The 26,506-nt window shown below is 36.8% G+C and overlaps 1 protein-coding gene across 4 annotated transcripts in view; it reads left to right on the top strand.

Annotated features, from left to right (window-relative positions):
• Window positions 1-26,506, top strand: part of MTA3 (metastasis associated 1 family member 3) — a 135,903-nt gene that overhangs the window by 18,293 nt on the left and 91,104 nt on the right. For all 4 annotated transcript variants that reach the window (XM_055725907.1, XM_055725908.1, XM_055725905.1 and 1 more), the window contains exons 4-6: window positions 5,436-5,562; window positions 19,025-19,088; window positions 20,256-20,373. In XM_055725907.1, the coding sequence (XP_055581882.1) occupies window positions 5,436-5,562; window positions 19,025-19,088; window positions 20,256-20,373 (309 nt within the window). The remainder of the gene's footprint in view (window positions 1-5,435; window positions 5,563-19,024; window positions 19,089-20,255; window positions 20,374-26,506) is intronic.

Here is a 26,506-nt window from a genome sequence, read left to right as displayed (position 1 = left end):
GTGAAGGTTCCATACCATCTATACAGGGACCTATACTGGGACCTGTCTTTTATCAGTGACTGGAGCAGGCAGTGTGGTGCACTGTCATGCTTGCAGTTGACACCACGCTGCGGGGGGTGGGTGACCTGGTGATATGCTTGAGGGAAGGGCTGGTAGGTAGGGCTTCCTAGAAAGCAGGAGGAATGGTCTGTGGAGAACCTGAAGATACTCATCTGGGACAAATGCCAGGTTTTGCACCTGGGAAGGGAGAGCCCCTGGCAGGGATACAGGCTGAGGACAGAGGGGCTTGGGGGAGCAGCTCTGCAGAAAAGGCCCTCGGGGTGCTGGCAGACAGCAACTCCCTGGCAACAAAGTTGGCCACCAGCATCCTGGACTGTATCACCAGGCAGGTAGCCAGTAGATGGAGACAAGTGATTATCCTCCCTGATTATTCAGTACTTGTTGCATCATATCTAGGTACTGCATCCAGTTCTAGGCCTCTGATACAGGCAAGGTGCTGATACATTGGAGCAAATACAGCAGAGGCCACCGTGATGGGCACTTGCCCTGCTAGGAAGTGGCTATGGGGATTGAGCCTGTTCAGCTTGGGGAAGAGGTGGACTCCCAGTACTTATGGGGAGGTTGTAGAGAAGGTGGGGTTGGACTCTTTGCGGTGAATAAATTGAAACAGGATTGATTCAGATTAGATGTAAGGAACAGCTTTTTCGCTATGTTTGGGTTGCCGGAGAGATTGTGGTCTCTGTCCTTTGAGATTTTCAATACCCAACTGAATAAGATGCTGAGTAACCTGGCTTGATCTCGCAGCTGAGCCTACTTTGAGGAGGGATTTGTACTAGAGACCTCCCGAGGCCCTTTCCAGCCTGGCTTACTGTGCGTTTCCATGTTTCTGTGATCCAGCCAACGTCTAGCTGAAAGTTATGCTGTCAGCAGTTTGGTAGCGGCAGCAGGAGAGCTTTCTTCTTCCCTTTGAAACTGAAGATTTACTCCTCCCTGAAGACAGCCTTCAGTGTTTAAACTAATCTCTCTTACTTTCTGTTGCAGTAGACAAGGGGAGCGCATAGTTGACCAAGTCAACTATTTTGACTTAATTAAGGAAGAGTAATATATTAGAGGAATTTAACTTGTTTGCTAGCTGATGGTTAACTATAGAGTAGTTTGAGTCACATTTAAACCTTTAAGTGTCTTTCAGGATTTTTTTTTACAGTTATTTAAAAACCATTTTATATTAAATGGGAGTATTGTGTTTCTAGAGACTTGCCCGCAGTTTATTTTTATCTTAGTTGTAAAAACAAACAGTTCTTCCTAGTGGAAAGCTTGAGTTGTTATGTTATATACTTTTGTTTTTGTTTATATTTAAGTAAAGTTTATATATATAAACAAAGTTTGGGTGGCAGGGATAGCTGCCTCTTCTCATACGAACATCACCATTTTCTAACAGTGAATCCCACAAATTAAATGGAAGAGTGAAAAAAACCAAAAAGAGTTCACCATGTTTTTAAAAGTGGTGATGCATATGTAAAATGAGTGAGGATTATATTTTCTTCCTGGTATCCATGGCTTGATTGAGTCAGTTAAACGTTACTTACATCAGAGGGGAAAAAAGGGAAAGGGTAGATCTGCAGCACTGCCGGTGAAAGTATCACCAGATCACCATGGTTTTCAGGATCAAAGTATTTACAATTGCTGATTAGAAAGCCCATGTATAATAAATAGACCTAAAGCTTTAAAAGCTCACTGGAGATGCCTGCTTCTGCTCTCCAGGATTTTTCCTGTAAATAATTAAATATTTCTTGTAAACCAGAAAAAGTACTACAAAGCAGTGTTATCGTAAACTTTGCCCAAGGTCTAAAGGGGATTGTGGCATTTTCAAAAACTGATTGTATTCATATTTGTAGTCATACCTAAGGCTTTCAAAATACTCTTAAGCTAAACAATTTAAAATTGAATTTTGTTTCCTCTAATCTTGGAACAATGAGGCCTGTGTATGATATCACCATATTGCTCCATTAAAATACTTGCTCACTCTGAGCCGTTGCTTTATTTCTCTTCATGAGTGCTGAAAAAGTGCTTTGCTTAGTGCTACTTCATGATTTCCTGTAGATACCTTCCATTTAACTTCATTTGACAGGAATAATCTCTCCTTGGATGGCAAATCAGATTTCACATGTGATGCAAATCTGAGTCAAAACGGTGAAGAGATCTCTAAAAGTACTGGAAGGTCATCACCACTTTTCTTCTAATAGGTGTTAGGGTCTTATCTGTGCAAAGACCTGATTTGAAAGCAGCTATCTAGAAGTTTGTTCAGGGGCAGAATTCTTTATATTGCCATCAATGAAATTGGTTTTGTATTTTTATTTGCCATCAAGCAAATTTAGTTTTCTCACTTCTTTATGCTCTCCAGTGTTTCCTTCCCTGGTACAGGTTTGTGTTACTGCTGGGGCAAGCTGTTACTTGTTTTACTAAATGCTAATCATGCTCTTAGCCCTGTTTTTATATTATAACGCTGAAGAAGGAAATTGTAAAATTATCTTGGTGATGAATTATATTGTGTTAAGAGTGGAACTGTTCTGTGTCTGGCCATGGTTTGGTCTACTTGTTAGACCATCATGAGTAAAACATGCATGTCTCGGGAAATGTTACTTTATTTCATGTTTAGTTTTGTAGTGGTTTAAGAGAGCTGTGTAAGAGACATTTGATTTCAGTTTCAGGCTCTTAGATCAACACTTTCTTGGCTTATGTAGGATTAGTACAATAAATATATGATTGAAATTTTGAGGGTTTAAAAAATTACTTCTTAATTTAAATTCTTACTCTGAGCTATTAAGGTACTTGAACATCTCTGGAATACAGTCTCAGCTCCCTGCAGCCTCTGTAAAATGGCATATATTCTCCTGTGTTTAGTGCCACATCTGCAGTCAGATGTTTTGCATGTGTCAAACTAAAATGGTCCCAGACACCTGTGTTTGGATACCTAAACTGCTTTGTTATAATACTTTCAGGAAGGAGAGAGGAAATGAATAGCCAGATGAGAACTTCGGACCTGTAGAATACCTCAAGCAATATACTTGTTTTAAAATAAATCCTCAAATCAATAAAGCAACTACTGGCATGTCTTAGTATTTTAAGAAGAAATATTAATGTTTGAACTTTGAAACACAAACGTAGCTTGTAATAGTCACTTACTGTAATAAAAAGTGATCAATCGCTTGAAACATAAACCTTTTAACAATTAATTTATATTTTTTCTTTAATTACTTAATTTAAAAAATGCTTTGTGCTTGCACATTTTTTTTAAGCTTTATTTATTGTTAGTGTTATAGATGGCAGAATAATTCTGAACTGAGTTGTGGTCTGACTTGAACTTGTACATGTGTCAGGTGAGGCTGTGGGGTGTCCGATGAGACTGGGGAGAGTCTTGTTTTCATTTTTGTTTTTCTTGTTCTGCTTCCCACAAAACATGCTGAAACAAAGAAGGTGACTGATGGGAATCCACATTGAGATAGGCTTAAAGTTTATATCAGAGCGTAATTTTTAATCACTTTTGTGGAAAGAACTATTAGAAGCTGGCAACTAAGTACCGTGCAGCCACTCATTCCCTCCCTCAGTGCTCAACGGGATGGGGAGGAGAACTGGAAAAAGGTAAAACTTGTGGGTTGAGATAAGAACAATTTAATAGTTGAAATAAAGTAAAATATAATAACAACAATTGTAATGAAAATGAGAGAGAGAGAGAGGAATAAAACCCAAGGGGGAAAAAAACCCCAAGTGATGTACAATACATTCGCTCCCCACCTGCTAACCAGTGCCCAGCCAGTCCCTGAGCAGCAACCGGTGGCCCCATGCCAACTCCCCCCAGTTCTGCATGATGTTCTGCAGTATGGAATATCACTTTGGCTAGTTTGGGTCAGCCATCCTGGCTCTGCGCTCTCGCAGCTTACTGTGCACCTGCTCACTGGCAGAGCATGGGAAACTGAAAAGTCCTTGACTGAGAGTAAGCACTAATTAGCAACAACTAAAACATCAGTGCGTTATCAACATCATTCTAGTACTGAATCCAAAACACAGCATTGTATCGGCTACTAAGAAGAAAATTAACTCTGTCCCAGCTGAAACCAGGACAGAAACAGACATGGGTTAAAAAAAAAAAAAAAAAAAAAAGTTGAATTTGGAGAGAACTGTGGTTGCCATGAGGATGCAGGCAGGCTTCATTTTGAAATAGTGTCTGTAGGTTGTTTGTAAAAATATTTATTGTTGGAAGACTGGATGGTGTGATCTGTTGTAGGTAGTTACATGAAATAAGTACCTAATGCTGAGTTTTCAGTGTTTAATTTGTGACATATTTTATAAAGCACGCTTGGTTTTGTAGCTGATGGGTAATTTAGCTGGTAGAAAATTGTGAAATCTTACAGAAGTTATTAAATTCTCTGTATTTTTGCATGCGGTATTCACAAAGATTTTTTGTCCTTTCTGGGATGCTAGAGGATGTGTAGATTCAAGTTCCACACGTCCCAGGAATCCACTAGGAAGGCAGATTTCAGCCATGAAGATCCCAGGGTAGCCATTTTGGAGAGCCTGTCATCGTATGACATGTTAGCAACCACTATGAGCATTGCTGTTTAACTCTGTGATGGTCTCTAGTATCTGCTTTTATTTGTTCCTTTATGTGCCTAGTTTACAGCTAGTTGAAATCTTTAGATTTCCTTGGTTTTTTATATACGAGGTAATACTAGAGAATTTCAGATCAGATTGGCTGTAAAACATAGCTTTCAACTGAAAATATCCTTCAAAAAGAACTACATAATTTGCGTTTTGCTGTTACAGATGCTATCTTATAAATAGTGCTGTCTTGCTTAAAATAGAAGTAACTTAAAATCTTACTTAAATATGAAAATGAACTGTATTTGTTGTCAGTTTCTAATAAGCTTACCCTTATGGAAGGCAGTAGGCTTTTCCAGTTTTCTTAGACTGCCATTTGTCAGGCTTAGACTGCAATTGTGCTTAGTAAATTTCTGATCACGGAAAGTACTCTTTTTCCCCAGGACTTGTGTAAAAGTTTTAGTAGTACCAATGTCAACAGCAGAAAACCTAAACCAGAACTGGTCAGCAAGCAGGAGGCACCGCTGGGGAAAAAACAGGAGGAGGAAGATGAAAAAAGATCGACTGATGTTGTCAGGATTGTTCGTGCGGCTGTGTGAAAGACAACATGTAGTACAGTAGGAGAGGAGTATAATTATTTTTAAAGAGTTTAAATGGAAGATACAGAATTTGAAATACTTAATATTCTGTCAAGTTACATCAACTGTAGTGGTGTTGAACTCGTGCTTTCTTTGAAATCCGAAGTGAGGTTGCTAAGGGGTGGGGGGATGTCAAGTGAAATGGCTGCAGTGGTGTTATGCAACAGAGTTAATTTCGACCTACGCTCTGCTTCTCTGCAGAAGAAGTTGAAGAAGAGTCTGAAACTACAATTGAGGTTGATTTGACTGATAAACAGAAACATCAGTTGAAGCACAGAGAGCTCTTCCTTTCTCGCCAGTATGAGTCCCTTCCGGCAACGCATATCAGGTAAGAAACAGTAAATATCATTTATCTCTGTGTCTGTTGAAGTGGTTTGCCTGCCAGTAAGCCCACCTGCTTGAACACTTCAACTTTCGTCTTGGAAGAGGGTGTGATTTATCACAGCTGAGTTGTGCCAGGTTGTCTCATGAACTGCTTTGGAACCACCTTTGGTTTTTCCCTCTGTTACTTCATCTTTGAGCCTTGGAAAGGACAAGAGTCTCAGAGCTCTGACTTGCCAATTAGAGCATCAGCTGATAATGTGGTATAAAGTCAGTCTGTTCCTACTTTGGAAGAATTGTTTTTTTAATTACTCTGCTGCTGGCCAGAGGAACTTTGACTGTTTTGTCTGCCAAGGGAAACCACAGATGGATTTGGAAAGGAGGAGGTGATGGTCAGATCTGCAATTTAAGGCTGTGTGTATTGAAAAATAAAATTACCCAAACTTATTTCAGTAAATGTGAAGAAGGCACGATTGAGTTTGGCTAGATGTTGCAAAAGCATTTCAAGTATTGTTTTAAATTGCCCTAATGCTAATGTAGGAAGAGGCTTGCTAAAGCTCAAAAAGGGTTTGTTGATTTCTTTCTGTAAATTAGGTAAGTGCTCATGTCATCTCCTATTCAGCAGTCAAGCAAAATATTTTTGTGTTGGGGCAGGGAGGATTATGTACCTAGAAATGGAAAATAGCGAGCACAGTAAGTGTGAAACAAGGGCTCTTATATTGCATTCTGAAGGAATTTTCTTTTTCTCATTACATCCAGTGCCTCTCAGCTGTTTTGGACCATAAATGACTAGAAGCTACCAAAAAAAATAAATGAAGCGTATATGCTCCAATATGAAAAACACTTTGTATGTACATATGTATTTTCTCTCTCATTGGCAAACATGTGGCTTACCTTTCTCACTGCCAACACAAAAACTGGAAGTTGGAAATTTTTGTATTCATTTATTGGGCTTGATTCAGCTACTTTCTCTGACTTTGAGAAAGTCATTTAACTGTCAAATCTCTGCTTCTCCAGCTATAGCATAGAGATAATAATCCTGCAGTTTCTTTTACTTACTTTGACATTTAGATACCGAAATAAGGTGTTCTCTTCACAGAGAGAAGATTACATAGAAGTATTGCAAATGTCTTCTTGCCTCACAACTCAGGGAGCAAATACAATAGAGGTTCTCCAGTACATACTTCAGAAAGAAGCCAGAAAAACATGTTAATTCATAGTACATGCAGCGCGGCACAGCAGGCAAATGCAGAGTGATGACTTGCACCTACTTTTCAGAACAGATGAATGCTGTGGGGCTGTGCTGTCACGTGTTACTAAGACCTTTACCAGATGAAATCTGGAACAAACTTTACATAGTCTAATATCTTAACTTTTAATTTAAACAAAATACTCCTTAGTTAGCTTTTTAACTTACTAATGTTCAATTCTGTGATTCTTAGTAGTTTTCATAACTTCTATGAATTAGCTTGTCCTGTAAAAGAGGATAGAATGTTGTGAAGGTGGTACGTCTCCCATCAGTACTCCAGAATATTCAAGGATGGAGATTTCACAGCTGCTCACGATGTCTCTTTCAGTGTTTGACCACTATTGTGAAAATATTTTTTTCCATCATCTAATGGGGATTTCCATTGTTGAAACTTAGTGACCACTGCCTCTTGTCCTGTCCACCGTGCCTCTCTGAAAGAAGCCCAGTTATGTATCTTTTCGTTAAGTAATTTCTCCCTTTAGTTGTCATACCTTGAGAGTGAATCTTAAGTTTAGCATCATCTGCAGACTTGCTGAGTGTATTCAGTTAACTTGTTCACATTGTTAGATGTTAAACTGTTGGCCCCAGTATCAGCACCTGGGGGATGCCACCAGCAACCAGCTTCCAGCTGGACTTTGTACCAGTCATTACAATCTTTTTAGCCTGGTGGTCCAGCTGATTTTTTCCCAACCGTACCGTTTACTTTCCTAGGCCATATGTTACCGATCTAGTTAAAGGACACTATGGAACACACTGCAGGCTTTGCTGAGGTCAGGGTAGATGATGTTCACTGCTGTCATCTCTGTAGAGAAAGCTAGCAGGTACTCATGCAATAAAAGCCTTGAGTAGCTCCATTCTGTGGGCCTTTGGTCTTACCACCTGCAATTTTAGCCCCTGGATAGGAACAATTTGATTTACAGGAGAAAATAAGTGGTGCAATGGAATAGAGCAGAGAATGGAGATCAGATCTCTCAGGGGTAAGAATACAAAAGCTCAGTCCCTTTGGAAGGAAGAGGAGAAAGCTAAAAATGATTTTAAGAGAATGTAGGAGGCTGAACCATCTATGGTTACTTTTGGCAGCTATAGATCTTGAACTTTTACTGACATCTGCAGCCAAGAAAAGAAACTGAGTTTGGTTGCCTTTCTGCTTGTAATTTAAGGGAATAAAATAATTTTATCTGGTGTGGTATATTTTTATTCAATTTTTCCTAATATACTTTCACTGCTTCTGTTTTGTCTTTTGTCTTTACTTCAATCTTTTTATGTTTTTAAACTAAATGTCAGAGAAGATTACATCATCCCCCCCCAACCCCTATGACTCAGATTACTGTATTTGTAATTGTGAATTAGAATAAAAGTAATGTCTCTATATCTGGTGCCATTACTTTACAGTTGAGATGCCTTGCAGTTATTTTAGCAGGTTAGATCTCTTTCATGTGCACATCTAATTCTGAAGCTCTTTGGTCTGTAATGTTGAGTTTTGCATAATTCTGGTGTAATTTGTTTGCTTTTGAATTGCAGAAATACAGTTCAATTACTTTTATACTTTTTATTTTGCTATATACATTATATGTAATTCTCTTGAGATGTAATTTGTTTTCTTATCAATACTAGTAATTTTTTAGACTTTAGGTGTCACTATGCCATTTTGGTAGCTTTAGAAATTGGTATAAGTTTTGGCACCAAAAAAAGCCAGATTTAGAAAAGAATTAGAAGCAGGTAGTGTAGTACTAATTAAACATGGCAACGCTGCCTTGTGGACACTGTGTTCCTGCAGTGGAATATATTTAAGAAGGTGAATTGCCTAGCTCAATGCAGCACCATTCTGGAGTGATGGCACGTGGTACAGTACAAACTGATGTTCTAGTTTGGATCTCAAAGAGAAGGCTTGTTGTCTCAGTGCCTACTTGTCAAGTCGCAAGTGAAATGGTTCTTTCCCTTACCTGCTCAAATGTGTAAGGTTAGTAGCACCCCTCCAGTGAATTAGCTCCTTCCTTCCTAACCCTGCATGTCACAGGTGCAGTTTTGCCAGGCACTGTAATCCCCAGATGTCCTCGTAACAGTTACACTGCCAGCCAGACTCACTGAACGCTCTCCTTCGATAGTGTCACACAATGAAGGCACCCAGAATTCATGCAGATGGCTCCTGTAGGTGATGCCAGTCCCAGAGAGGAGCTGAGTTCAGCTGAAGTGTTGTGTACTTCAGCTTGGGTTTCCAGAGATGTGAGCGTTACCAAATGCAGCATTTTAGAAGGGCATGAGAAGGCACAGGGGAAAAAAAAGGAAGTTGTTATAAAGGTGAAATTGTTTGCCAGTGTTATAAAATTCACTGTGAAATTTAGCACGTGGTTATCTTGTAGGAGAGGTGCACTGGGTTATCTGACCTGGACGTTAAATTTATTTTTCATTCTTAAGGTGTCAAGAGTTAATAGGTGATAAACGTGTTTAGATTGCTGTAAAAGATTGCATTAACTTCTAAGATCATTTGTAATGGCTTTCAAGTTTAATAACTTCATATGAGTTGTGTAGAAGAATTTATCCATCAGGGTGCATCTTGCCATTTCATTATCTTAGTTCTTGCATCTTAGTCTTGGGGTTGTGCTTTTTGTGTTTATTATTAATGATTATTTTATTTTAAGGGTTTGGAGAACATACATAAGCCAAGCATCGTCAGCTGTCATAATAAAATAAGGTGTGAATCTTTTGGGCTGCTCTATACTGCAGTAACACCCCTGCTTTAAAAAACAGACAAAACTCATTTATGCAAAGTAAAAAGAAGCTTGTATGCAAACTATTTGACTAAAGTCAAAATAGCTTAAGCATGGAGAAGAGTTTCAAAGAGTGGCGTCCGTTTGTGAAGGGGAAGGAGGGTTTCAAATGCATGATTCTCTTTGGTTGATACCATGTTGGTGAATTAATTGGTTGATAGAGTTCTATGGGGTTTTGTTAGGGTTAAAGAATAAACTACTACTTTGTCAAAATTCTTTCTTAGGTACAGCAGGGTGACAGATATTTTAGGTAAATAAAAATGAAATTTGGTACGTTACTTCTGCTCAACAATCCTTCTCTGGACCCAAAGAAGAATGGTATGGGATAGTCCTGACTTTAGTTGCTCTTTTACCTGATTCACGCCACATGAATTTATGCAGTGACTTTTGACATGATCCCAACTGTTTGTGCTTGAATTAAATTGTATGTTTCAGTGAGACATCCATGCTTGGTTGAAAAATTTTTGAAGTGATGGATAACTTAATATATTCTTGAGAGTTTTATCAGTTCCTAATTACATGTGTTTGTACTACTCTGCTTTTTTGTAAGTGCAGGGGTTCTGGTACCATAGTATTTTTGTACTTTTTTATTTTTTTCTTCCTGGATGCTGTGTTTTCAGTGAGTACTTTTTGCTTTTCTTGGACACAATTTCAAGATGCTGAAATTCTTGCTGAGCTTTATTTTTGGACTCAACATAGCTGTGTAAATTACGTACATGTTTGTCATTATGGAGATTATTCAAATAACTAATCTATGCCCTAATCTTTAATGGGAAGTACTTATTTAACCTGTCATTGGATGAACCAAGTGTTTCTTACATTTGTTAGAGGATTAAATTTGTGGCTTGGCATAAGCAACAAATTCAAGCTTTCTGTTTACCTGTGACCTTAATTCAGAAAAGTTTTATGAACTCTGATTCTGAAATCTTCAGGTCTTTCCAACTAATGAATCCTTCTCATACATACCCTTTATTTAAAAAAACAAAACCAAGAAAACAGACAAACTATAAAAACAAACTGCAGACTATCTTATGATGCTCTTGGCCTAGTTTATTACTCCTGTTCCCACACACAAAGAACTTCATGAGCCTTTTAAAGGCAATGATTACATAAGATCATTTTATTAAAAGCTGATTAATATGATAGGGGAGAGGGTGAATATTTTTGCAGAACGCCTGTGCATGTGTGACATTAAAGGGCTTCCAAATAGTCTGATCATGAGAAGAGTTCTTTAACTTTTAACAAGAAATTTGGAGCCTCTGCCTAATTTTACATGTAAGCATACAAAAATTTGTATTTAAACTTCTAAAGTGTTAAGCTCTAAGAATCTTGGTTTACCTTGGTTGTGAAATTGTTACCTGTATGAGTTTAATACATATTTACTCCTTTTTTTTTCCCTTTATCTTTTGACGTCATTCTGATCAGCAATGCAGTCCAGAATGCCATGTCTTTCTGTTTTGTTTTGTGTCTTCTGGTTTTATTTGTTTGGTGTTTGGGTTTTATTTTGTTTTTAGGGTTCTTTTGGACAAGTTTGGGTTTGGGGGGCTATTTTTTTAGTTTGCTTGGTTTTTGTATTTGGGGTTTTTTAAATTATCCCCTCGCTCCTGGGTAGACTCAAGTAACTTTGGTTGGTACCAGTTTGTAGACATATCAGAGCAATCAGCAGAAATAGGGAAATACGTGCAGTTAATGAAAACATGCTGTGCTTACAAATTGCCTGTAGGAATTTATTGCTTATTACATGCCTAATGACTCAGTTTTATTGTACAGCTTGCTTTATGCAGTGATTTCTTCTTCACGATCTCATCAGGACTCACTAGTGTTGCTATTTCAAACAACTAAGGTATAGAGAAATGTTTCTTTCTGATTGTGGGATTCCTTCATTTAAAACACACCAAATGGTCTGAAGCTCAGGACAGATAGGGAGGGTCAATTTTATAGAAGAAATGTGACTTTCTAAGGCATGGCACCTTAGGATTTAGAGGTATTACCTCAGGATTTCTAGTTCTGGCATTCTTGGTAAACCAAAAGTTTCTGGCATACAGGGTGTGTGTGTATGCATTTACGTACCTCATATATATATACACACACACATATACATAAATGATACAAATTTTAGCTACTTTTAAAAGGCTTATGTTGAGCCTTATAAGCCTGATTTATTTTCTGGCATAAATCAGACTGGATAAGGAGTGAATCTACTTTGCATAGGCATGTGCTTACCTGATGATTTGGATTGTTCAGAAAGTTATATTTTCCTTTCTGGCCTGAGTTCATTTAGAGCAAAGGGACTTTTGAATCATGCTGCTGCTTTTTTATTTTTTTTATTTTTTTTACTTTTCCAGTAGAATTTGGAGAATTCTTACACAAATTCAGATGAAAATTTAATTCACAGACCACAGTCCTGTTTTCAGATGTGATCAATAACCAATACTAGTAACAGTATAAGAGAAAGTATATTTGTTAGTAGAAGTTTGTCACTTAAGTACCTGAAAATTGGTACTAATTTCCCTGTAATGACGTCCTTACTAAGTAGGAGTCTTTCATATGGTGCAAGTAAGTTCAATTGGAGTAATGTGCATTGCTTCTGAGCTGGGCAACCCTGTAATGGACTCGATCTTAAAAGTCTTTTCCAACCTAAATGATTTATGAAAAATCATTCCTAACCAGCCTCCTGTGTTTCTGTTCAATACATATGCGTTGCTGCTGTGCTAAAAGGTAACTTTTTTTTTTTGTAACTTGCCAGCATTAGTCCCTAGAGGAAAAATATCAATGACTTGTTTTTCTTACAGTAGTTCATAGAAGGTGTATCTATACGGTTATGCTTATTTTGAGATACTAAAACATGCAGTTTTACTGTGCCTAGACCAAGAAAACATTTACCTCTCTCCGTGCCATTCAGTGCACTGTTCTTTCTGTGCAGTGTTTTCTTGCAGACCCTTTTCAGCGACCAAACACTAGATTCAGTCAGTAATGTTGATTGGAACAACACCAGTGTAAATCCAGATTTAAGTGATAATGTGTTAAAGCCTGTTTAAAATATGTGTAAGTTCATAGGTCCTCACGTTTACCTCTTAATATTTTCTACAACTGTTAAGGTAGTATCTGGTAGTTGAATGCTTTGGCTCTTCAGCTAACAATGTAGTAGTTCAAACATATAAACTGTGTAAATTGTTACTGAATGCAAAGTCTCCTTTAATTTTGTCTTTTTAAAATTTGTTTCACATTGGGAATGCTTTGTCCTCTTTAGATTGTGACTAGACAGCAGTGAGAATTATATAAAAGGTGGAAACAAGAATATGCAAAAAAAATTTGAATATTATCTACTAATTACTTTTAAAGCCGTGACAGTTGTGCATGGTGGCTTCAAGAGACTGTCTTTAAATCTTACCAATTTGGAGTGCTCAGAATCAGCACTCCAGCTCTAATTAAGATAAAAACTCTGAATTTTTTTACTAAAAGCCACATGCAGCATAAAAAGCCTGGGCCATCCATATGATCTATGCATATGTTTAGATGGCAGGCATTTACTGGTTCATTTAGATGTACATAAATGAATTTGCTGTGCATTCTGTCTTTTATTTTGTTTGGGCAAGAGTGTGTTATATAGTACCAAGTTTATTGATCTGTCTTTTGGCCACAGATACAGTCTTGTACTGTTTGGAAGATTTGAGACACAGATCCCGGTATTCTTTTGTTTGGGACTGCTGTGTAAATGAGCACAGCCAAACTCGAGCCAGTTAATAATGAATCAGTACAATGCAGATCTTTCTTCTGTCAATTCTAAGTATTGAGTGAATATTGGAGAAGTCAGGCTCTAGTTAGGGGTCTTTTGCAGACTGAAATCACTAGGATGATGCTTTTATTTTCTTGTTTTTAGTGTTGTACGATAGCTTGCTCTCCCGTTGTAAATATCTTTGCAGTCTGGAGAACTTGAAATTTGCTATGAAGACATTGCTATGTTTCTGTCAGCATCATCCTGTGCCCCTTAAACTGCCCTTAAAATTAAAATACACTAGTAGTCTTAGTATTGGCTTCCCATAGCCAGGGAATCAATTTCATATAATTAGCAGCAGCTTTTTGGACTCCATGGTTCCTACTCTGTGGTTTGGTGATCGTTTCAATGATCAAGACTTGCCTCAGAGTGGTTGTTTGATTGGGGATCTTCAAAACACTTCTACATTTAAGGCAGTTCAGGAAAGCTTTTTTATTTAAGGTAGCTCTGTCCTCCTCTGTTCAGTATCTGCTCAGTATTTTTTCCCCCTTCTTTCCCTTTATGCCGAATACAGGAAAGGTTACTCCTGAGTTCTACTCCTGCACAAAACCTCTCCATTATGCACCTACTTTTCAGTTTAATCTGTGGTTGTCATTGAAGTAACAGCATATGTTAAAATCAAATCAGATTTTCCTCACAAGCATATTTCCTAAAACTGTCTCCTGTTATTTTATTCTCAGACCGTCTAGCTAATGATTCACGCTTCTGTGTTCCTAATCTCTACTGAGAGATGAACATTTCTTGAAGGTCAGCAAGAGACAATTGGTGTATCTATACAGGATTACCCAGCGTCATTCTGCCATATACAGGGGAGCAATTGGTAATTGTTGATAGCAGAATTTCCAAGTCTGTGGATTCATGCCTGCATATATTATTTTCTTTCTTCAACTTGTATCTGAATGACCAATGCGTATGATGTTGCATTGACTTGATGGGAACCGCTATCAGTGAGTTCTGAGAGTTCTTGCACTGCATCAGTCTCACCCAGGCTGCATCCGTATTCCAATAGAAAACTTAACATGGCATGATACAATACCCGTGAGGTTGCCTTTTCCACTCCTGTGGTTTGTCCTGGTTTACAGGCGCTAAGTGTTTTGTTTCTTTTGTAATTTCTTTCTGTAATTTTTGTTTCCCTACCTCCTGTCCCAGGAAATCGTTACTTTAATAAAGATTTGTATCTTGTGGGCTGTCTTACTCATCTGGTAAAAACATGAAGGAATAGCAGAACAGGAATTGTAGAACTTTCCACTGGTTCAAAGGTAGGGAGTATGCTGAAACAAAGAAGGACTTTAAAAAATCAGCAGTTGCTGTTGATTTTGATTCATTGTGGTAGTTTTAAAAGATCAGTGTTGGCATCTGTTTTTTAAATTTTGTAAAGTTTTGAAACTATATTGTAGATTTCTTAAAGAAAAAACATTATTAAAGAACACTTACTCAGACAGAAGACAGAAGTCTGATTTCCCTCCCCCTCAATATGCATTAAGTGCATCTTCTGGAGAATTTGGTGTTTTGCTCTGGGTTGTTTAACCAGGCTATATTGAAATCTTTTCATAATGTTGTCTTATATAATAGCCGTGGTACAACTTTTTTCATACAGCTTCGCTTCTTGAGCCGGTTATCATTGTGTGTCTTCACTGGAAGTAAGGGCAGTCTTACTGTACTTCTCTGTTCCTAAATACTGATCGTCGTCGTGGTCTTGTCTGAATTATGTTCCCACATGTTTTTCATTCCTCCATTGGATCAAACTCAAAAAAAGGCTTTTTTGCCTTTAGTTTTTAAGGCCAAATAGATCCAACCTCTGCTTACTCTTTGAAATCTCACGTTCAGGACTTGCATACTACCTGAGCTCTCATATAGAGTATTAATTTTCATGAGCTCCTTATTAAGTTGTCCAAGACAGTCTTATCTGTGATTGTCTTACAAAGCTGCCATTTGTTTTCTGGTCCTTTTTGTTCTCCTTTTCTTTGTTCCACAGTGAAAAACCTAACTAACAAACAAAGAACCCTTGTTAAACATCCCTTAGCTTAAGGCAATCAGGAATTGTCAACCTGCTGATGGAGTCACCTGAAACATAGAAAAATTTACAAGCAGACAAGAGCTTCTAACAAATGGGGGTGAAGGAAGGTGTAAGATGTGAAAACTGCTTTCACATGGTTAATACTTCAAAGAACAAAGAAAGTTATTAGCTGTAGCCCTGGTTCCTAGGACAGGGGAATCAGTTGAATCCTGGGTGGTTTATGTGGTAAGAGGCTGGTAATACTGCAGGCATGTATGTCGGCAGGCTTTGTTTGCGAGACCTCTAAATTACTTTTTATTACTGACTGATAATAGGTTTTGTTAGTATTCTTGTCAGCTCAATTGAAGAACTTTCTATTTGTGACCAGTTTAAATACAAAGTACATGTAAGGGCAGAAAGGATTCTGAAGGGACAGTTTAGTCTCATTAGAATTAAATTATGAAGACATAAAAGATAACTTTTATTTTGTTTGCTGTTATATCTTAAACTTTTGCTTTCTTTTAACATTCATACAAGATAAATTTTGCCTCATTCTGTAGGAATTAAAATAATTTTTGTAAAATATTTTTTATTTGAGAAAAAGGTCGAAACCAGGTATGTAATCTTAACACCGTCGAGGCTTTCTGAGTATATTTACTACTAATTCTCACTGTTGATACCAGTTAAGTCAGGAATGCTGTGTGGTGGAGGAACAGAGCTTAAATCAGAGTCAGATAGAGGAAGAACATTTCATATCTGAATACATACTAGACAACTCTCCATTTTTTTAAATTATGGGTTTTTTTTCATTTCACAAAAGCTATGTAGTTCTTTGTAATTGTTATCTTAGTTTGCTTAGGTTCTGTGGCACCTTACAGGCAGGAGACTACCAATAGAACAATGAAACTACGGCATTATGCTCTACTAGTCTAAATAATACTCAAAACTTTTAGAAATCCTAGTGTCCTGCAAAGAGAGTATAATTTTATTTCGGTGTGTAACTGATTTTACAATCTGGTAAATATAATGTATATTCTCTTTCACTTGACTTGTCTCTGTAGGTAGCTAGCTCCCCCCCTTTTTTTTTTTTTCCTCTGTCCAGGTTAAAATAGTCAGAATTCTATCCTGTTACCTTTATTTGATACAGCATCTGTCCTAATTATCTGAAGTTTTAAAAAAAGACATTAATGAATGAAACTGCAGAACACTGTGAGGAGGAGAATATTGTATTTAAATCCAGAGAAACTGGGGTTTTGGATACATGCCTCTGAGAAAGAGCTTGCAAGTCTTGCCATAATGTTGTTTAAACCACATTAACTTTCTCTCCAAGGCATTTTAACCATTAGTATTGGAAGAAAGGGTAAAAAGTGGTAGCTGGAGAATCTGTGTTCACTTATTTTCTAGGCATCCATGATTGAGAGATGCCGGAGATGATATAATGGAGCTAGGTGCCTGGTTCAGCCCAGTAGACCATTTGCCATAGGCTGAGAGGATTTTCCTCTGGTGGAAAAAAGAAAAAGAGGAAATATATAAACAGTAGGCTTTTATGTGTTTGGTAAAGATTATAAATAATTTATAATAAGTATTGCAGGTTTCTAGACTACAGATACTGATAACTGTAAGACAGATAATGTTTTCAAATTTTAACTATGTAATTTACCTGTTTTAAATGTTTTGTGGTGGTTTGTTTCTTTTGGGGCTTTTTTGGTGTTCTTTTTTTGGTTTTGTTTTGTTTTCATTTTAGTCTGGTATCTACTACTGTATGTCTAGTATTGTCTTTTTTTGAGACTCAAGTCCATGCATGTGAAGATATTATATATGCATATAAAATGCTACCTGTCAGCCATTAGATGGTTAAAATGCTGTACAAAGAAATGTTACATCCAGTAGAAATTCACTTGCTTAGACATGGTGGGGGAAATAATCTTGTCACTTAATGAAATAAAATGAAACTTCTTAAGTTACCAGCAATAAGGTATAAATTCAGGTAGTAAAATACTCTTGCAGTTGCAATGACAGTGAAGAAGTGCTTCTGCAAAAAATAAAGTTGAATAAAGGTAGGCTGTAGTGGAGAGAGAGCAGACTAGAGGTATATGGAATAGAAGTAAACTGGAAAGGCAAACCCCTGTTTGGCCTTTAACATCAAAAAAAGTAATAATCCGTTAAAATAAAGTTGACAAACTGACTTCATGGTACAACATATAATTAATTTTTAGAAGGGAATGTTCTGGAATTATCAAGGCCAAAAGCTTGAAAAAAACTTACAAAGATATGGTTGGGTATAGAGAATGTTTCCTACTTCTCTGCTGCTGGAGTCTTTTCCTCTATGGGTGTGTATTGTACTCAGGTTTTTCTCACTCACCTTCCCACCATTTCTCTTTGGTGGTGTGGTTCTCCTGACAGATACTGAGAGGAAGAGAAATTCAGGACGTTTCTACGCTGCAGAGTTAATGCGCAGTGGTTATGTTTCCTTAAGGATCAGTCATTAACAGTTGGCATCTAATGCTTATGGTTGAGCTTAACAGTCTCAGTATTCACTGAAGAATGACACTTTTTACGATAACTTCTTCGGGGTTATCTTTAAGTCAAGGACATCACTACAAACAGTTATCTTTTCTGTATTTGTGTGCTGTCTGTTCCATGGGAAAAGAAGGGAGAAGGCTGTTGTGGGCAGAGGTCCTATAGCCGTGTGTGTAAGGGCACTGGAACCTCCTGGTAAACACCAACTAAACGGATAGAACTGAATGAAACTCAGGCGTATGAAATACAAGGTAATGCGTGTAAGGGGTAATAAATATATATTACTATGAAATGGTAGTTCACTTGAGAACGTTAGCATAAAAGTGACAGTTCCTAGCAAGATGATCCAGCACACTTAACATGTTTCATCCACATCTATGTATGTTTCTTTAAAATACCATTTCTTGAAAATAATTCTGCAGATTATTTGCAGAAAACTTGGAGGCAGAGGATTTTCAGGCCAAAGGAATGTTGGGGGAGAAGGTCTTGAGGAAGAGGGGAGAGAAGGGGGTTGGAGCAGTGGGGTCAAACTCCCGTTGCATTACCTGCGTGTTACACATGGGCAGGTCTGTACCACTGCTGAGTAACGGGAAGCTTTCTACCGGCTACCTGCACAAAAATATGATAAATAGCATTTTAATATAGCCATAGGAGAGATGAATAAAATTCTGTGATTAATTATTAGGAATCATTCCATTCAAAAAAGTAAAGTATTTTTACAGGGCATTGGTAAAACCTTACATTGTTTCTAGTTTGGGTTACATGCTTTCAAATTAGGCACTGAACTTACTGGTCACTCAGAGGTGACATTTCATTTATCCAGGCCTTTTTATTAGTTCTGTGTGTATTTATTGTTTACCATAGAACCTCTTGTTCCTTCATTGCTTCTCTGTTTATGAAACTATTTCCCAAGTCATCAGAATTCCTATATACTGGAGTGCTTGGGTTAGTGCAGCTATTAATTTTGTTGCTTTGGTGGTAATTTTGTATCCTAAAAGTATGGCAACATGCAGTTTCTATTATTTTTATATTTTATAATATTTTTACATTTCTAATGTAAAGTTTTGAAGTATGTCTGGATCATTTTCTTGCAAATAACTTTTTGACTTAATAAAATCTGTACTTTTTACAAACCAACAGTTCTTCCTTATGTTTGTGTAGGGGAAAATGCAGTGTTGCACTTCTGAATGAGACAGAATCTGTGCTGTCCTATCTGGAGAAAGAGGTAATACGTGATTTCTATTTTAGTAGATATTGGGATGGGTTTATGTTTTTGCACGGATGTATTTTTAATAAATGGTTAAGCAATACTTGAAAAATCTTTTTTGAATGATAAGTTAGAAAAAATAATGTTGAAAACACTGATATTAAAAATGTTATTGGATAAAAACTTAATTGACACTCTTAAATAATGTTTTTATTGTGAATGTGGTTGTATTTAGAAAGTAATTAATTTGAAGTAATTCATACGGTGTCTTACAAAAGAAAAATACATGAACTTTTTCCTGTAGTGGATACTTAAGGGGGAAATTCACACGGCTCCCCTTTCCCCCCTTAGATCCTTCTTTTTTTATTTTTTTTCCATAGAGCTGTTCTAGAAAGAAGGATCTTCTGTAGCCAGTGGACAGGGAGAGATAGAGAGGATTCTTTAGAGGGCAGCTTAGCATAGGAGTTTAATTTTAAGGGCTCTGTACAGAAAATATCTCTCTCCTGTACAGAAAGTATCACCTCACCTTTCCCATGAAAGGAACTTTGGGTGCTGGGCTTTACCAGAGGGGAACAAAGTCCTCCAAGTATTTGATAGATAATTGTGTTGAAAAAAGCCCCTTCAAAATAAACATTTTTATTTGAAGTGTCTTAACATAACATCAGACAGACAGTGGTTTTTAGCTGAAATCTGCATGTCATATTTAAAAGTAAAAATGTTTCTGAAAACAGGACTTGCCCTGTACTTCAGGTGGCTGTACCAGGTAATGCCAATACTGGTTTTGTGTAAGACCTTTTCAGACCCTGACAGTGGTTTATGCTTTTTTGAGACTAATTTAAGAATGCAAGGTCAGTATGATAGAGCTAGTTATGAGAGAAAACATGTTAAATTCAGAAAGCAGTTAACATTACTTTTTTTCAAGTCCATTGATACATTTTTGAGTATGATTCTTTTCATTATTCTCTGTTCTGAAACAACTCCTAGCAATTAGAGAAGCTTCAATTAGCGGTTTAAAAGAGGAACATCTATATTATTTAAAATAAGGATTAATGTACCAATCCTGTGCTCTGTAAAAGTGTGCAAGGGGGGTTACTGTAATAATTTTCAAATGGAAGGTGATAAAAAGGTTTACAAACCTAATTTTAAAAATCGTTATGCTGTTGCAAATATGTCTTCTTTTCTTAGGATACTTTTTTTTATTCATTGGTGTATGATCCATCACTGAAAACACTTTTAGCAGACAAGGGAGAAATCAGAGTGGGGCCTAGATACCAAGCAGATGTACCGGACATGCTTGCAGAAGGTAAATATACGATCTTTGATTAGTAAAAAAAAAATAATAATCCTCATCTTTTATTATTACTTATGGCGACTTTCTGAACTAAACTAATCAGCATAGAGGCAGAGAAAGTAAGATAGTAGGTCTTAGAAAATTGACAAATAGCAGTAGATACTATGAGGAAAGAAAATATACTTGAATAGCTATTGCAAAGACATTGTCCATTTCCAGTTTGTGCATAACACAAGTTAGGCATTTAATGTTTGCTTATTTAATTGTACCCTTGGTTAGTTCTTTGATATAGACCTCATGGAAATAAGATGTTGAGGACCAACTTGTTTGTAGAATAATAACATAATAACAAAAGAAATGAAAAATATATTCTTTTTTGCCCTTTTAAAACAGGCTCTGCATAGAGAATGTGTATCTTTGTGTCATCTTGTTTGGAAATATTGGCTTCCATCAAAGCATCTTCTCTGTTTTGTAGCAGGACTGAAACAAATATTTCAAGCCTTGATATATCTTTAAAAATCACTGGTATTATTTAAATTTTATTTATAATCTAGCACAACTACCTGTGCCTTAGTCTTTTGCTGCGTAGGAACTTTATTCTTTTAAACAGAATTTCAAATACAATATTTATTTATTGCTTGGATGTTATTTAGGAAGCATGAGCAGCTATGTCTTGTTACATTTGCGATTGTGTTTATTTAGTAAATTTCAAAATAAGCTGGTTTTGTCAGGGAAATGTGCACTTTACATTGAGTGCTAACAAAACAGTTTCCTGAGGAATATCTAAACATAGATACAATTTTCAAGACTCTTGGTATTTATTCCTTAATAAGAAAAGGTTGTGTGACAGGAATATTACTTGCAATAAGTCAAAAGGATTCTGAATGCCCCAAATACGGATCTGTAATCTTAAATGGTGTGTTTTCTGTTGTCGTAGGCTGCTTTTTTTCCTACTGTACTTTGTTTCATACAAAATGAATGTTATTTCTACCAAGCTTATTAAATAAACTATAAAACAAGAATGATTTGATTTCTAGCAAGTGGCAGATTGTTTTATAATGGATGATATTTTGCAGCTTATCTGCATTATTATTCTGACTTTTCTTTTAATAACCAGAAATAAACTCTAGGAAATCTTTTCCAGATTTGTTTACAAGGTGTGCAGACTTATTTCAGAACAAGTTTGTGTCTAGAACATGATACGCTGAGATTCTTGCTGTAAAATGTGCCTGTCACAGAGGAACAAATAATTATGTAGATGTTCATATGCTCAAGAGCAAAGCTTCCCAGTGGACTAAGAGAAAATGACTGTGTCAATGTGTTTATCAGGTAGCCGGGAAGTACTGATGTGCTTCTGAAGTAGTTGGTTGAATTGCTGAGTTTTCAGAATGAGCTGGGTTTGTCTGCTATGCAGCAAGTCTTTTCCTACCGAGTTCTGCTATTTAAATTACTAAAGACAGAGCCTAAGTATGGAATAGTGAATACTACATATAAATTAAATGTTTTACCCATGGAAGTTTTACTTACTTCATTTTTTTCTAAGATTAAATTCCGTGTGTATTAAAAGTTGGCAAGGTTTTCTGGAGCTGAACTTTCTGAGTTAAATCCTTGATTCAGTTGAGAGATCTTTCTCTTATGTCATGAAGACAAGATTTCACTGTGTGTTGCTGTCTTGTTTTTCTCACGCCCCAATAATCCCCAAAGTGCGGTAAGTGGTGTAGTCTTCTTGCTGTCCTTGGTAGGCGTTAGTAGTATGTTAGTTATTAAGGTTCAGAAACACCAAGTTGCCCACAAACCAAAGATACGTTGATATGCAGAGCGTTCCGTGGCAGTTCAGTTGGATTAATCTGCACTTATTTCCAGTGGCTGGTGGGAAAAAAAAAGTTTGGTTTAGGAGGATAAAAATACCTGAATTACTGTAGTTTTGACTGATAGTTATCTGAATGTTTCTGTAGCCTTCTGACCTCCAAGGAAAAGAAAAAAATGATTCAGCTGTTACTGTGTCTTTATGTAAGCTGACAGTGGGGAAGTTAATTCATTCACTGTCAAGCCTTTTCATTCACTCAAACAAATCTAAACAATGTTTAAAATCAATGGAATAAATCAGATATGCTTGGAAAATACGGAATTCTGTGAAGATTTCTGAATCTTAAAATTAAGTTTAAAACCAGCTAACAATCTCTGTCCAAATTATTGTGCCACAATGTATGACGACATAAAGCTAAAAACCTAGAGCAACCACCTTAAATTAAAAGAATTTAGACAACTTTGAGTCAGTTAGTCATCACTTGAGGAAAAACTAGGTTTTAGGACGTGTAATATTACTACGTAATAGAAAGTGTTGCGAACTTTTATTACCACATAAAATTTGTCCTTTAATGTAAAGGAAGTATACCTTTTTGAAGGTTGTAGTAGGTGTATTTTATATTTACAGAAAATCCCCAAAGCATTTTTTAAAAAAAAAAAAAAGATTTAGAAAAATCACAGATTTACACACCATCATTTATTTTATTTTAAAAGTTACTGGCATATAAATCCAATTCAAATGGCTGAAGACATGTCAGTTCAGATTAGCTTTCAGAAGACCAGTCACAAAGTGGCTGAAAAATGAAAAAAGTTCATTGAACTGTGAAAGCCCTTCCATATCTTTTATAAACATTAAATTATTTTGATGTAGACACTCTGATTTATTCTAGTAGATTACAAATTCAAATTGCTTGCATTTTCTCTATACTGTGGTAATTTATGTTCTGTCTGTCTGGATTACTGTCTTTTTTTTGTTGTTAGTTTATTGGAGAACTATATGCAATTTTTATGGGTTTTTTTTGGTCAAATAATAGATTTATATTTTTTTTTCCTTGCATTGATATTATCATTTTTCTGTCCTTGGCTAAAACATACTCCAAAATCCGAAATGGGTGTGTAAGCCAAACTTTGGATAATACAGCATACCTTGTGTGTCTGTCCCCCACCTTGTCTCATGGCATGGGTGAACTGGGTAACTTCATATTTCTCTTTAGTCTTTGAAATGAAAATAATTTTTACTTTTTAAAAGACTAAAAGGTTTATTAAAATCAAGATACATAATGAAGTGTCCTAGATCCAGCTGTTTTTCCACTTTGAGATACGTGGAATCATAAATCCTTTACAGAATTGCAGTAACCGAATATAAAAAAAGATTAACTTTTTGAAAATGCCCAAGTCTTGTTTATTTATCTGCTTTTGTTTGTAGTGGTTTAGCTAAATTGCTTAGATTACACAGTTATTGAAGACTGTAACTTTGGAGAAAGACCAAACCAGGTTTTTCAGCAGTCTTCTGTGACTTTTGTTATGAACATCTTTGGGAATAAAACTGTGATCAAGGTTGTCAGATTTGAATGATATTATTGTGTGAAAACCTCCCTTCTCCCCCCAGTGCCAAGTGCTCCAGTCTTCCTAGACTCTAGTTTAAAGACTTTGAGCGTCTTTTTAGTTGCTTGTGCTACACTGGAGAACAGGAGACTGATTCTACAGCATTGTCTCTAATTCTGGCTAGTATGATACTAAAGAAGGTCCTTTCTCTGCTTTTAACAATCCATTCTCCAGCTGCTTATTCTGTGAATACAGCAGTTGTTTATTTTCAACTCTGTTTCCAGTGTGGGTTAACATTTTGATCTTCAGTACAAAGCAATAATAAAAAGGTTTATCTCAGAGGATGAAAGTGTGCATTTGGACAGAGTATCTTGTTTCAAGCATCCCTACTCTGCAAGTCCAGGAGCAAGGTACCTGATTCTCAGCATATGATGGCCAGAAGCTGCTGTCTGGTGCATCCACCTACTGTACTTGGTCAACTTACAAAATATTCAAAAAACAAAATTAAAACCCCCAAACCACAAAAAAACCCTTCATAGTTTCGCTTTGAGCAAGTCGTTATTATCATTTTATCTGTACAGAAAGAGTTGGGACTGGCAGTTTGCCTCTTATTAAACAGCCATGTGAGTGGACAGGTTTTTAATCAAAACACTATGCTTCAAAGATGGTCTTAAGGCACATCTTTTATTCTGTGCCTACCTACAGTCATATTTAAGAGAAGTTGCAAGAGAAACCTCAAACTGCTACTCAGTCACCTTCCCTCCGGTGATGGTGCTGCGTAGTAGGTAACTTCTTTGTATGTGTTCAGACGTTGCCATTGGCATGTTCCGTTTCAGCTGACTTTTCCATAAAGGCTTGAGACAATATGTTGAGCTTTTAGCAAATCTCAGTCTAAAAATAAAAGGAACACCCAGAGATTAGGAAGTGCAAACATCAATGTTAAGCTAACAGCATTAATACCTACCAGAAACTCTTGAGTATAATTAGATTATGGTACTGCAGTATAAGAAAAAGTGTAACATATGCACAATGTGGTTCAGTTAACAGTGCAACTATTAACCTTTAAAATTTTTGTTTTTCTTGTAAAAACATGGCGTAATTTCTGAGATTTAGCCCAAAACCACCAGCTTGAAAGTATATAGTAGAGGGAGTTAACTTCTGAACTTTTCCTACCTGTCTTAAGTTGTTCAGGTGTTTGAAGGGTGTCTTTGAGCACGCAGAGATTCCCACCCTGTGTTATCCTGGGCAGCGTCAGGAGTGGCAGCTATTCACAAATACCAGTGTGCACACACTTACCTGAACAGTGGAAAGTGCCTGGGAAGAATGTTTTATTGCTAATTAATTGCCTCTACGTGGCAGAAGCTTCTGTCAGCTCACCTGGCTCTGCTCATAGTGCCTGCTGTAAGGATTCTGAGTGCTGAGGAAGTCATATGGACCTCAAGATCACTGGGCAAAACAGGCATGTCAGAGTGGGAAATGTGATGATGGATGCATGAAGGGTTAGGGTTGGTTTGCAGTTAGTGGGAAATGAGATTTTTGTCTCCATGCAGAGGTATACGGAAGGAGACAAGCATCAGGAGGCTGACAGGTGTTGCGGGGATTGATTACATTTAAAGGTTTGTCTAGAGAGCTGGTTGCTAGTCCTGACTGAGTCCTGCTACCAGAAATGGCAAACTGTTTGCAAAGCCCTGTTTTAATTAGCCTGGAGGGCTAATTAAAATCTTAAATTAAATTACATTTTAGAGGGGCTGTTACAGGGATGGCTGTGTACTGCTGCATGGAATTTTTCTCGTGCAAATGGTCCCCTCCCAGCTGCAGTCCTGTTGCTAGTGCAGAGTGCTTATCTCTTTTTATCTGGATTTAAAAGAAGGGCACTATGTTCTGGGGAGTTCTTTATGGAGCAGAGATCTGACACAATTAGGTACTCTGTGGTCATTTAAAGAAGTACAGAGTTTGGAATTGGCAAGGAAGAGGACTACCCTCTTACTAAGACATAGTGAGGAAGAGGAACTAGAGTTTCTGAAATGGACGAAGCAGCAGCCCGTAGGAAAAATGTTCTGTTCAAAGCTTGCTTTTTTTTTTTTTTTACTTTTTAATAAATAAAATTACAAGCTATATTCAAAGTATCTGTATAAAAACCCAGAGTCCCTCCTGCACACCTGAAAATACCCAGAGAGCACCTAGAAGTAGCACTTGCTGTGCATTCAGTTCCATTTCTGTAAATTTTGGATGATGTACACAGAACAAAGCTTTTTTTTTCTTTAGAAGAAAACTTCTAAAACTTTTCTCTGCTTTGAAAAAGAAAGAATTCCTTTAGAGATGTTTCCTAATGTCTTCTCTGTTTTTGTGCTTCTTACTGCAACTCAGTTGTAAGAGCCTTTGTTTTAGTAGACGTGACACATCAGATGGAAACTATTAAACTTGAAGTTCAAGCCTGTTAATGTTTGGGAATATTGGAATTGCCAGATTTTAGCTTAAGTGCGGTTACAAGTAAAGAGACAGATAAGAAACTCATCTACATACTGTTTGGATTTTTAACATTATAAAAGTTTTGGATGCTTAGATTTACTGTATTGTATTTTCTGGTTCATTAAATGCTTCCCTTATACGCTAAATTTTTATTTTCATTTAATGTATGAAAAATATGTTTTAGAATAGTGAAACCCAACTGTAATCTCATGAGGAGGCATCTGTTCTGTTACTTTATGGTACGCAATACTCCCATATTTATTGGAAGCTTTGCATTATAAACATAGTGTTTTATGAATTCTTTTCAGTAATGTTATTTAAAAAT

This window comes from Falco cherrug, chromosome 13, assembly GCF_023634085.1.
Source record: "Falco cherrug isolate bFalChe1 chromosome 13, bFalChe1.pri, whole genome shotgun sequence".
NCBI lineage: Eukaryota > Metazoa > Chordata > Aves > Falconiformes > Falconidae > Falco > Falco cherrug.
This window is presented reverse-complemented; position numbering and strand designations above follow the sequence as displayed.